Source organism: Semicossyphus pulcher, unplaced genomic scaffold (assembly GCF_022749685.1).
Source record: "Semicossyphus pulcher isolate SPU_LCO1_2020_fin unplaced genomic scaffold, fSemPul1.0.p SCAF_23, whole genome shotgun sequence".
NCBI lineage: Eukaryota > Metazoa > Chordata > Actinopteri > Labriformes > Labridae > Semicossyphus > Semicossyphus pulcher.
The window spans coordinates 5,706,089-5,718,994 of NW_027211697.1; the positions used below are offsets into that span (position 1 = coordinate 5,706,089).

The 12,906-nt window shown below is 38.5% G+C and overlaps 1 protein-coding gene across 3 annotated transcripts in view; it reads left to right on the plus strand.

Moving 5' to 3' along the window:
- Positions 1–12,906, plus strand: part of gspt1l (G1 to S phase transition 1, like) — a 30,251-nt gene that overhangs the window by 14,034 nt on the left and 3,311 nt on the right. For all 3 annotated transcript variants that reach the window (XM_069674483.1, XM_069674481.1, XM_069674482.1), the window contains 5 exons: positions 34–188; positions 4,561–4,701; positions 4,797–4,890; positions 5,780–5,860; positions 10,216–10,389. In XM_069674483.1, coding sequence (XP_069530584.1) covers positions 34–188; positions 4,561–4,701; positions 4,797–4,890; positions 5,780–5,860; positions 10,216–10,389 — 645 coding nt within the window. The remainder of the gene's footprint in view (positions 1–33; positions 189–4,560; positions 4,702–4,796; positions 4,891–5,779; positions 5,861–10,215; positions 10,390–12,906) is intronic.

Consider the following 12,906-nt stretch of genomic DNA (forward strand, 5'->3'; position numbering starts at 1 on the left):
AACTGCTCACTTAATGAATGTGTTGATCCTCAGGTAATCTCTGCAAGGAAAGGGGAGTTTGAAACTGGTTTTGAGAAGGGTGGACAGACGCGGGAGCATGCCATGTTAGCCAAAACAGCTGGTGTCAAGCACCTGATAGTTCTGGTGAATAAAATGGACGATCCAACAGTCAGCTGGAGCCTGGAGAGGTGGGTAGATTGATAATAAAAATCAAATGAGTATAAATGCACACAAAATTACTTGCCTATCTCATCCGTAAATAATGAGCCCTGATCATAACATGACTGTAAAATAGGGCCTGTTATTACATAGCTGTGAAAAACTTGATTCTGATTGGTTAATTATGACATTCAGAGGTCTGCCATTTCTCTTACAGACTGTTGATAGGGTTGCAGCTCTAATCACACAATTCTGAGGACTAACAGTTATCCCATCAATCCGCCGAAAGAAGTGCGGTAACTTTGACTTCGGCTTGTTTACAGAGGGGGGAAAAAAAGGTTAAACGATGCAAAAACTGAAGGCTATGACAGAGAGATCTACAAATGAAGTAAACATGAAGTAAACACACATGAAGTACATGAAACGAGTAAATATTAAACAGAACACAATACGGGATACTGCAGTGTTTAAAGACGGTGAATGGAAAGGAAAATGTCAACACTGACTGATGAGACAGAAAACTCAGGTGCTGCGCTGATTCCTGCGTTCTGGATCAACTTGTCTTGACCATCAGATGAAATGTTTCCATATAATAGTAAAAACAGCTAGGTTATCTATTTTAATGTGAGTAAAAACCATTGCTTTTTACGCAGCTCTGACTGTAAGTGTAACGGGAGTATTTTAAACGGAAAACTGAACTATAATATTTTTTAAGGTAAAGTAATTTCCAAATCAATATATTGTGTCAAATAATTGATTTCGTAAGGAAAGAGCAGTGCACTAAGTGGGGTAATGTATAGTGATGTACGAGTAGTTAATGGGAAGAACCCCTTCAGGGTGAGACAAGAACTGTCCACTTCACGTCGGGGTCCCCACCCTGTCGGGTTCCATTCCACGATAACGACCTGCTCACTGTACATTATCCGTTCCTTATTTAACCTGTGTCCTTGGTGATCAGATCAAAAGTGGACTGATCTAAGTGTGGCTGTTCACACCCAGCATTTAATTGCATCTCCTTACGTGTCTCTAGTGACCTTGTGATCGGATCTTACTTCCCTTCTTACTTGCCCTATAGCTGCAAATAAACACGTACCCTATATCACCTTGATTCAGCTCCTTAAAAACATCTGATAAAGATGTAATGCAGACTTCAAGCAGAGAGATCGTGCTCTAGTATGGACAAGCGAGTGGGTAAATATGGACAGAAGGGTTGAAGTGATCTGAAAACTTTTTCTGAAGCCAAGTGTTCTGTTCTTCTGTAGTTTATCAGTGAGTGTAGAACTCAACTGCAGACTGGAGTGTCTGAATAGTGAATAAACAAACATAGATCAGTGTTATATACGCAGGTCTCCTATGAGACATCTGTGTCTTCATGCACTGTATCATTAGTAATTGTGATGGACTGCTTGTTTGTCATGTCACATCTCTAACCTGCGTCAAGACGCTGTCTCACCCTCTCCCCTCATCTCTTTACTGGATCAAATGAAATGTAGTCTAGTAGGAAGATAGGGTCTCCATGCACCCCATGGATATATTTTTCTTACTTAGTTTTTTTTAATCCTCATGGTGTCTATTAAACAAATTTTGATGTTCCCAACTCAAAATATTGTCCCAAGGGTCCGTTTGGCAGCCATTTTTGCAGCCATCTAGGATTTCTGACAAAATTAATTTGCATGAGGAATTGATTGAGAGTGTTATCATGATTTGAACAAGTTTGGTGTATTAAAACTTGAATAATATGAAAAAGTCAGATTAATTTACACTCAAAATCTTACCCCATTTTATTGCTTTGACTAAAAGGACAACTTGCTAGTTCTCTTTCTTTCTTTCTTTCTTTCTCTCTCTCTCCCCCCCCCCCCCCCCCCCCCCCTCTCTGTGTGTGTGTGTGTGTGTGTGTGTGTGGGTATATATATATATATATATATACACACACAGAGATGATGACAGTAGGGCTGCAACAATTAATCGATTAAAATCGATCATTTAAATAGTTGGCAATGAATTTCATCATCGATTAGTTGGGTCTCTGTTATGATGCACGGCATGTGCTGTGAAAGCGTCACTGGGGGCAGCCAGCCAGACACACACATACACATTAAATCAGGCCTTATCCTTGCCATGTATAGGGAGAATAGGGGACCACTTCCTGGTTTGGATCTCAATGCATCCTTCAATTAAATTAAATTTCAATTCAAAAGAGCTTTATTGGCATGGGAAACATACATGTATTTAACATTACCTTCATGCTTCTTGGGTTTTTCCACTCCAGTACCTCATGTTATCCACTTGTGATCGGGTCATTCAGGATGTATTCTAATACCAGGTGCATATAGTGCCATAAACTCAGTATATTGTTTAAGGAAGGTAATCAGAGAACCTAAATTCCCTAGCTAGAATTCTCAGCCTTCAGCCTTTTAACTGTCTCACCACAGTGCAACAGGATGAAAGAATAGGCCATTACAAGAAGTAATGCTTCTTTTAGGTATTTATTTTATCAGCACAAATGTTGAATCTGTAGGCGCATGACCAGATTTTAGGATGGGAAGCGCTCTGATTTCTGTTTATAGTGCATTTGTAGTCCGAGTAGTATTTACCATTTATATATCAGGAAGCTTTGGTTGCATGAGGAAAAAACAGTCCATGTCGAGAATCTAAGGGGCAGAATGCATTCTGCCGTAATACCAACGCGAGAGAGATCACCCTATACGAAACCTGATGTCATTTCTTTTACCATAATGTACTTAGGGCCTACTTGAAACTTATGACTCGGTTTTTCCTTGAAGAAAAGTAGGAACCTCAATAGAAGCCTTGCAAGTGCCTTGGAAAAACTGTCAAAATAAAAGCATAGTGTAGAAACAAGGGGAGTGCTGCACACAGAAAAGGAAGTCATTTATCACTAACTGGCTACACTGGAATGACCCAAACGTTCCCTTTAACTCCCAGAGGCTGTATCGTCATTAGACGATAGCTGATGGGTTCCGAGATCACTATCACTATCAACTTGAAATAACACCAATTTACCCCTAAAGTGCCTTAGGGTTATGTTGAACAGTCCAGACTGTAGAGCTTAACAACTGAATCTAATATTGCCACACATTCGTCCTGAAGATAAATAATGATCTCTCCGCACAGAGCTTCACTTATGGATTGTTTAGATAGAAAGCAAAATGAATGACTCAAGGTGATAATTGCCTGCAGACCCAATTTGTAAGTAATTGTCCCAAATAGCCAATTTATCAACTGTCAACTTTAAGCTACAATGTCTGTGGCAATGTGACCAGGTACTTAGGAACTAGAGGAGCGAAACAAGGTGTCTTTTGGTAATGCTTGCTTATATTTCTACTATCTAGTGATAAGGTAAGAGGATTAGGTAATTTCTTCAATTATGTAATTATTTGTACACACTAAGAAACAGAGGCAACCTGTTCCTGTTGCCTGGCTTTGATGTATGAGTTAAATTTGATGAATTAAAACAAGTGAGACTCCCAGTGGTTCAAAGGGAAAATGACATTCATCTCAACTTTATGCAGAGTAAATTTAACGGTACAATTGAATGCAATTAGTTACAGCATTTTTTTTTACCAATAAGCTGTAGTCTACACATGAAACCTAATTCAAGAAACAAAATGTTGTAGCTTATATTGCTTAACTACACTCAAATAAGGTATTTGAATACTATCATGTTGCATGTATTCACAGATTATAGAGTAAAAAGGTTTCTACAGTGCATGTTAACATAAGTCAAGTTGTGCAAAAGTAGCAAAGTGATATAAACAAATACAGTATACAAAAACAAATAAAACACTCAATCTTTTAAAAGCAGTTTCAAATTTCCAAGTGGAATGTTGCTGAACAGCTTCAGCATTGGATACACCAATAAAAGGCTTGACTGCATGATGTGTCCCTGTATTATGCATGCATGAAAGGTCTCCTTTGCATGCAAGCAAAAACATGTGATCACATTGCAAATTACAGAACAGTCCCATGTTTTGTATGAACACAAACCTACATTAGAGTTCAAATTCATTCATTACTGAAACAAACAACAACCAAATCCATTTTGCTTGACTTTTAGTATCTAGAGTGGTGTGCTAATCATACACAACTCTTTCAACCATCTGCTGTCTGGACATTTTTTTAAGGCCGCTATTAGTGGTGGTGTTTTTGTTTTTTTCTTGGACTGCATTATTTTTTAGCGTTGTTCTTGTATATAATATAAATATAATATGTCCAGCGGTCTAACCCGGAGGTGAAGATTGTAAACACGGTTACCTAGGATCTGTCTTTTGCTTTTTTCAGTGAAGTACACGTTTTCTACGTACATATGAAATGTATAACACTATAGTCATATTCATTCTTCTTTAAAGATTTTGACATACCTTCTGTTGTTGAAATCCTCAGGTATGAAGAATGCAAGGAGAAACTAGTGCCATTTTTGAAGAAGGTAGGCTTCAACCCGAAAAAAGACATTCACTTCATGCCATGCTCTGGACTAACAGGAGCCAACCTGAAGGAACCCACTGACATGTGCTCCTGGTACACGTAAGTCTTAAAAAGTGGTCATCAATTCTCTTTGGTTTGGTTTTGATGGTTCACTGATATCTACTAACTGCTGTCCATGTGTGATGTTGTTTCAGAGGTTTACCTTTCATTGCACATTTGGACAGTTTGCCAAGTTTCAACAGATCAAGTGATGGACCTATCAGATTGCCCATTGTAGACAAATATAAGGTAAGAATCTGGGTCTTTACCCCCTGCTTCATCCATCCATCCATTTCCATTGAAGCTCATACAAGTTTAGTTTTGCTACATACAACCAAGATTTTCCAAACATTGGTGGTGAGAAAAGGTTGACAATGTGTTGTTAATGATGGCCAGGGTAGAAGGCATCCACAGGTGTCTGAATAATTTTTAGAGAATTAGAAGAAACATTACTGTCAACAAGACACAGATTTAGCTTTTTAAATTTGCGCATCAACTACCCTGTTGCAAAGAGGGATTTTGTGTTAAATGTGCAGATACATGACTATAATGCTATTATCCAGCATTTTTTTGATGTATCTAATTTTGTACTATGTGTACAGTTTGGTTTGTGTCATAAGGCTTTTCCTACAAACCCTGTTCAAGATGGGACAGTTGTGTCTTTGTTACGCCTCGCCTTCTGTATAAAAGTCACAGAGGCAGAATGGTGGGGCAAAATAGTTTGGGTTAGGTTGAAAGTAAGTTGTAAAAGAGGTGAAACTGCATCAGGTGCATCTGTGTAAGCAGTTAGGCCAGCAGGATGGAACAGTCCTATGTGTGTGTATGTGAAGCTTGCGCTGTTTATTTACACGTTGTGCCTCTTTTGCTTTCGCAGTGCCATAACACTATGTAAAATCACACACTGGGACACCAATATTTCATTGTTGTGTGGTTCACTGTAGAAGTACAACAGCAGTGTAACCATGGAGCTTTGTTGCGGCGCTGTGGTGGCATCTCTCTGTCTCTGTAAACGGGGCGCAACGACTGTAGTCACTTTGTATAGACTCAAAGCATCAGTCGAGTTTCCCTGGTGCCTGAGAACACAATGTTTTTCTCTCTCATTTTCTCTGTAACACCTCTCCCCCCCCCATCTTATCAGGACATGGGCACTGTCATTTTGGGCAAACTGGAGTCAGGCTCCATCAGTAAAGCACAGCAGCTGGTCATGATGCCAAACAGGGTAAGGCTATTTACTACTATTTGTAAATTAGTTGGAATGTAAAAATTGAAATAACTCATCAATTTGTTAATTTTATTTACTCTCTGGACTATCAAAGGTTTTTCATGCGTCTTTTGCAGGGATTAAAGTTCTCCGTTACTACGACTAATATCTATAATGTATAGGGGAGAAAATCGGCAGTGGGAGGGGGCTGACAGAAAGTTGCTTAAAAATCAGCTTTGTTAATGTCGGAAGTCATTAATGTGGCATCTGTATGGGCCAAACAGAGCTTTGTTTTTGTCTGCTACATTATGCCCGCTTGAGAAATCCTCTACTTCCCTCTGTGAATAGTAAGGTGTTATATTGGTAGGGAACATTACCGTGCGTTGCTTTTCATGTTTGGAGGCTAGTGTTATAACTACAAGCAATTTAGATGAATCCAGTTAGATAATATGTGCTCCAACTGCCAGTAAACAAACTGTGGAGTGCACCGCTAACAATTAGAGCCCGGCCGATTTATCGGTCAACCGATTTTATCGGCCGATAGTCGCACTTCGCAGATATATCGGTATTGGCGTAAATGTCTTCCAATATGCTCCGATACAAATTAATTCAATTTTTTGCAGTGCTGTGGGAAAAAGTCAGTACACCTTCCTACATACAGAGGGCGCTGTTTTAACTTTGAAAATGTGAGAGCCAGGCTCTCAGTCTTTTTACCAAATTAAAGCTGAAGTCAAGAAAGGAAACAGCCACCTCACTCATGGTTAAAGTATAAACCAGCACAAAAATGACAATTACCAACATATGCAGAACATATGTTCTAAACAGACACATTAAAAACACTAACAACATTTTTTTTTAAACTACTCAGTAGTTTAAGTCAGGCATGATGGGAAATGAGGTCGTCCCTATTGCTGCCAGAGTGCGCGTCACAGCTGAGCAGAGCAGAACACACAGCGAGGGGAAGCATTATCTTTCCCATACAGAACAAAACATTGTGAACAACAAACTCATGTTAAAATCACAGTAATCAGCCAAAGAAAGCTTGCTTTCAGAGCGCTGCTGTTTCTACTCTCTGCGCATCTAAACTGCGCAGACGAGATCATGTGTGTACAGTCTGGCTCTCAGTTAGTTTTAATTTCGATAATAACGACGGTACAGGAGCTTTAAGCTTTATTGTCTGCTAGTTTTACAGTGGTTACGCTCTAAACAACAAACTTACACGTTTACACCTCCGTACAACCCCACAGGAAGATACAGGGTTTTGTTTTAATAAGCCATCGTCACGTGTGCGTCTGTCTACTCCGCCCTCAGCACACCTGCAGCTCCTTACAGCAGTGAGACACACACTCGCGCGGACAGTTCTTATTCACAGAACAGCAAATGAAGATGTTTTGTGAAGTCCCTTTCACGTCTCATAAAGATGTTAAAGTTACAATGTTACGGTGCTACAGACGGACAGTGCAGAGCAGAGAGACAGCCATGTCACTGTGATGCTACGTTTTGATTGAGTCCCGACCTGCGGACTGTTGGCTGAGCTCCAGACCTCTGCCCCGCGACAGACAGTCCATAGATCGTCCAAAATGTCCCGAACAGAGCAGAAAAATAGGAATAGAAACACAGACGAAGGGCAGATCCTCTGCAGATACAGACGCCATCTCACACTTCTCCTGGACCATGATGTTGATTAATAGGGAATATTTAATATAGAAAATCCTGCTCATTAAGCCTTTTATTACTATTATTTACAGTATCTGTATGTCAAATGAGCTGGTCTGTGTTTAGTGACTTTTATCTTCAGCAGCACTGTGTGAAGGTGGGAAAAAGAAGAAATTCATTTTTGTTCCTCCATTTGTGTGTTTTTGTGTTATACATATATGTTTATTTTAGTGCTATTTAAGTTGCTACAGAAACAGTTTTATTTCAATTTTGTATGTCATGCAAATGTGACAATAACTTTTCAGATTTGGAATTTTAATATTTTGATTTCAGACACATTTTGAACATATGTGAATATATTGGCCGATATATATCTATCGGAATTGTTTTACTCCCTAATATCCGAATCGGCATCGGCCCTAAAAATCCAATATCAGTCGGGCTCTACTAACAATGACTGACGGTGTACTCACTTCGACACAACAGGTGCTTATAGTACAGTAGCCACTGCCTTACAGAGTAACGCAACATAAATAACACTGCAGACTGTAGGAGCCGACCCTCTTAATAGCCAAACTCGCTAGCATGAGCTAACTTTGTGGTGTTACTAAACTTAGTGATTTTCTCAAGTTCTGTACCTTTTGTATTTGAGGAATTCCTGAATTCCTAACGTTACTCAACTATATCTAAGAGGTGTAAATTGTACTTTTTGATTAAGTTACTTCTTAAATTCAGATCAACAATATAAAATTAAATGACGAAATAAATGATCAAAAAAGCTTAACTGGTCACCATGGGGAAATTCACAAGCCATCCAGGAGTATTCAAAGTAATATAAAATATATTTAAACTTCTCAAAAAAGAGCTTTGCTAACTGCAACATTAAAGTGTTGAACACATAAATGCATCAATAATTATTTTCCTACTACTTACATCATTCTAAAATGGGACATTCTACACAATGATCACTCTAACCCCCTTGAGGTTCACTACGCAATTGATTGCAAGTGTAACTTTTCTATTTAATTCCCTACCAACTCAGTGATATTCCGTTACATATTATGATGAAACATTGCTATTCTGTTGGCCATAAAGTGCTAGATGGTGAACCCGCAGATGCTGCATCAAGTTTGATGTGTTTGACACATTGGCTGCTACTTTTTTTCGGGCAGGTTTTGCAGACAGGGGATCCGTCGTCTCAAATAACTTCCTGGTCATTCTTGGTGTACCCTTAAATGCCCCCACACTGCTGACTTCACGTGTTTCTTCGATGGATGCAGAGCTTCGCTGCTCGGTCCCTCTGCTATAGTAAAGCTAATGTAGCGTTGCCTTAATCTCTCTTGAGAAGTACGGCCCATTAGGTTGGTACACCAACACAGGTGTCACTTTGTTTTTGTTCCGTGCAAGTTGCACCAAAAATAATATACCGACCCCTTTTTTGAGAGTGAGAACAGAAACAACCAGTGTTGTGGAACCTTTAGGTTATAAATAAGTGTGACGTTTTAAAGCACGGTTAATAGTGAAACCGGTTAATTACTGCATCCCCTGTCTATACTAAATCAATAATTGCCACTATGTATATATATTTAGTCACTAATAATTATAGTCAACCTTCCATTGAGTCCTGAGCATCACAAGTTTTCCTTTGTTTAAAATGATTACAAACTTTATATTAAAAACAGTAATATTAAGTATTACAAAAACAGTAGCCCCGCATAGCTATTAATGAGAAATTAATGTTCAATCTTTGAGAAACATTGAACCTATTTTCACTGTGACCCCCGTTTATCACAGTGTACTATAATGCAGTGCAACGAGGACACAGATCTTTGTGTGTTTCTAATGCTCTGCCTCAGACTCAATAAGGTCATGGTCTGTCACATATTTCCATGGACAGTCCATTATAAAGCATAAACTACGTCTCCACATGCTGTGAATGAGATGAGCTGGATGTGACCCACGAGCAGTTCATTTTAAGTTATAATAATGAAGTGCAGGGAGGAGACAGACCATTTCATAATGGGGATCTGCGTGTTAATGAGTGAGTGTATATCACTACATTATTTCAGTCTGTACTCCCCCACTTCCTTCCGCCTTCCTTCCCTCCATCAGTGCTCTTGTACACTAGTGCAGCTCTCCCTCTCTCTGTCCTGTGAGTCTGCATCACATTTTTTATTTATTCTGTTTTTTAAAGTCTAATGAAGGTGAATGAGGCCCTGTGTTTATTTGCATACAGATCGGAAAAGTGAGATCCGATCACAAGTGGACACTGAAGACTAATTTGAGAGGCTTGTTAATGCCAGGTGTGAACAGCTGTAATAAAGGCTCTTGTGATTGGATCACAAAAAACACATGTTGATACCAATTGTGAACTGGCCCTGTGAAATGCTGCTTCTGTTGGTATGGATGATAATTGTAGTACTAAGTAGCTGATAAATTTGTCTGCCCCGTTGTTCTGAAATTTAACTACAGTGTTACAATGTTAGTTTCATTTAGAAGACACTTTTGTCCTAAGTGAATACATCTATTTGTTAAAACAACACAAGCAAGGATCAAGACAGGAGGGAACATAAACTATTACTTTGTCTTTAGTGCTTTGTTTTTATTCTTAACTGTAAAATATTTTCTTCTACGCACATCTTTATCATTTCATCTGCCTATCTTGTCTCATCCTGTCTCATTCCATATATCTCTTCCTTTTATCTCTCCTCATGCAGCATACGGTTGAGGTGTTGAGTCTCTTGTCAGATGATGTGGAGACTGATGATGCTGGGCCAGGTGAAAACCTGAAGTTGAGGCTGAAGGGCATTGAGGAAGAGGAGATCCTGCCTGGCTTTATCCTGTGTAATGCTGAGAACCTCTGCCACTCAGGGCGCACCTTTGATGCCCAGGTTAGTATCAACAGTGGCTCTTTTCTACAATCTCTGCGCAGCAGTTAACTGTATTTATTGGAATTTAATTTTCCAGCAACCATTTTTACACTGCTGCACAGTCAGTAATCAGAAGTCGGATTCACTGCTTGTATATACAGTATAGTCAGAGTGTATCTGCTACAGCTTAATTTAATAAATGGAATATTTCATTGCCTGAAGTAGTGTAATTACACTCAACTTAGGCTGTGAGGAAGAATTAGTGTTTGTATAAAGATAATTGTTTAATGCTCTTCAAATCCACTTTTAGAAACCACCCTTTGTATCCGTTGTACTTAATCTTCAACTCTTAACTAACGAGTATGGGCAATTTCTGGAGAAATTGCAGCGCGAGCTGCTGTCACTGCCACTCTATAGCCTCTGCAACCTGCACGCTGGTGCTAGAATTTTCAAAGACCTTTAGCACCATCTACAGGTAAAACTATCAACTGCTACGGACATTCACCATCCCCTTCTATAAGACTTTATTAAATTTGGTCACTGGAATATCACATCAAAGAGTGTTTCAAGCACGATGTGGGGCTATTAGGGCCATTCTTGAATTGTCATACACATTATCACTGAGAATTAATTTACCAGGTTTCTTTCTAAGAAAATAGTGTAATTGAAAAGTGATTAAGTTTCAATATTACTGCAGCTTTCCCTGCCGTATAGTGTGTAAAGAGTGCTTTAACACTTTTAGTTGTTGAGATATGAGCTTTCAAACATAGTCCAGTAGATATCAATTATACATTTAAAATTTTTTAGATAATCATATACAATCACTGAAACATGTCAGAACTAGAAATGGTAATTGCGTAAATCTCCTGAATGACATGTTCTATTTAATGTTGCAATGAAGTTTCAAGCGCAAATGGTACAGTAAGATTTGCGCCAAAAACGCAGAGTATGACATAAAAATAAAAAGCCAGAGCTGTTACCAGCTCACACTAATGACATTAATAACTATACATATCCGATAAAAATTTCTTCCCAATATCATTTCTGATACCTAGATTTGGTAATGGCCAATACCAAGTACCCCTTTGATACTAGGGTGATAAATATAATGTACATATCACTGAAGGAAAAACATTTATTGCTGATATTTTACTAAGGGGGGGTTACTATATATTGGTATCCAATTGGTGCATTTACTGATATACTCATACACATAATTCCACATTTAGGCAGTATCAAAAGTTGTAACAAAGTTAAGTTATCGCCATAACTCTATTAATGACTAAAACTAACATATCAATGGCTTGTTAAGGTTGAATGGCTTTGGTGTCCTCAATAGTAAAGGTATGCAACATTAAAAAAGACCGTTTTATATGCAGAAGCATTTACTACACACAAGAAAAGGGAGGAAACTCACAATATGCAATCAAACTTAATTTACTAAAACTAAAGTTCACAAGGAAAAAAAGGTACGAGATGAGCGTGCACAATAGAGGAGCTCAGATTTTATCACTGGATCAGGCTCATGGTTAAGGTTCATACCATGAACTAACTCATCCATGGAGTTCTGCTGATGTTGTTGGTTATTGATTACAATAAGACTTAATTGACTTTTGATAAGTTTAAAAAAAAAAGAAACTTAAACCACTGTATTGTCAAAGACACCTCCTTAGGTGATCCCTGATCAGACAAAGCACGTTTTGCAGGCTGTAAAACGCGAGGCACACCGCACTGCCTTTTTTGTTGAAGCCTACGGTTAAAAAAAAAAAAGAACAGCTCGCTGTCTTTTTTTCTCTACTGTTGTTAAGGCAACCACCAAATCATTAGCTGTCATTAACCTAACTGTTATATTGTAAACAGACAGAAGACCCGCCTCTACATTCATCCAATTGGACAATGAGAAAAAACCCCAATGTCGTCGGGTGCTTTTCTGCTTTGAGTTTTTTTTAAGTCGAGGCGCTCAGAGCGTTTCATCAAAAACTCAAAAGCAACTCGCAAAAAAATACCCTCTCGTTGAAAACAAGTACAAAAAAGCCGCCCCGTGCTGCTAAAACGCGTTCTGTCTGATCAGGCCCTTGCAATGCAAATGACTAGGTTCAGCTTTCAGCTAAAGTGTATCAAGTTCATCTAGGTATTTCAACCATTACATGTGAAAGTCTTTTTGGTTGCACCAATTAAGAAAACCGATTGAGAAAATCAGCGCCAACGTTTTTTTCAATAACTAATATTTGTTCATTTTGGCCCCTTATCCAGACGAGGGCATTAACAAGAACTTTAATTATAAAAAATAATTGTATTCAGGTCTTCATCACACTCTTTAAGAAAGCATGAAGTCAGTCTTTTAAATTCCCAGTACATCTGTTTATTTAAACTTCTTTCACATAAAAATAATCTTTATCCAAAATAACTGCCTGAAAAGCCTCTTTAGCCTATTTTAGAATCACCTGGTCATAGTACATTTTTCAGTGCTTACGTAGCCTAACAAAAATCTTTCTGCAAACATAAATACTTTTGTTACAATTAAATTTACTGCAGAAT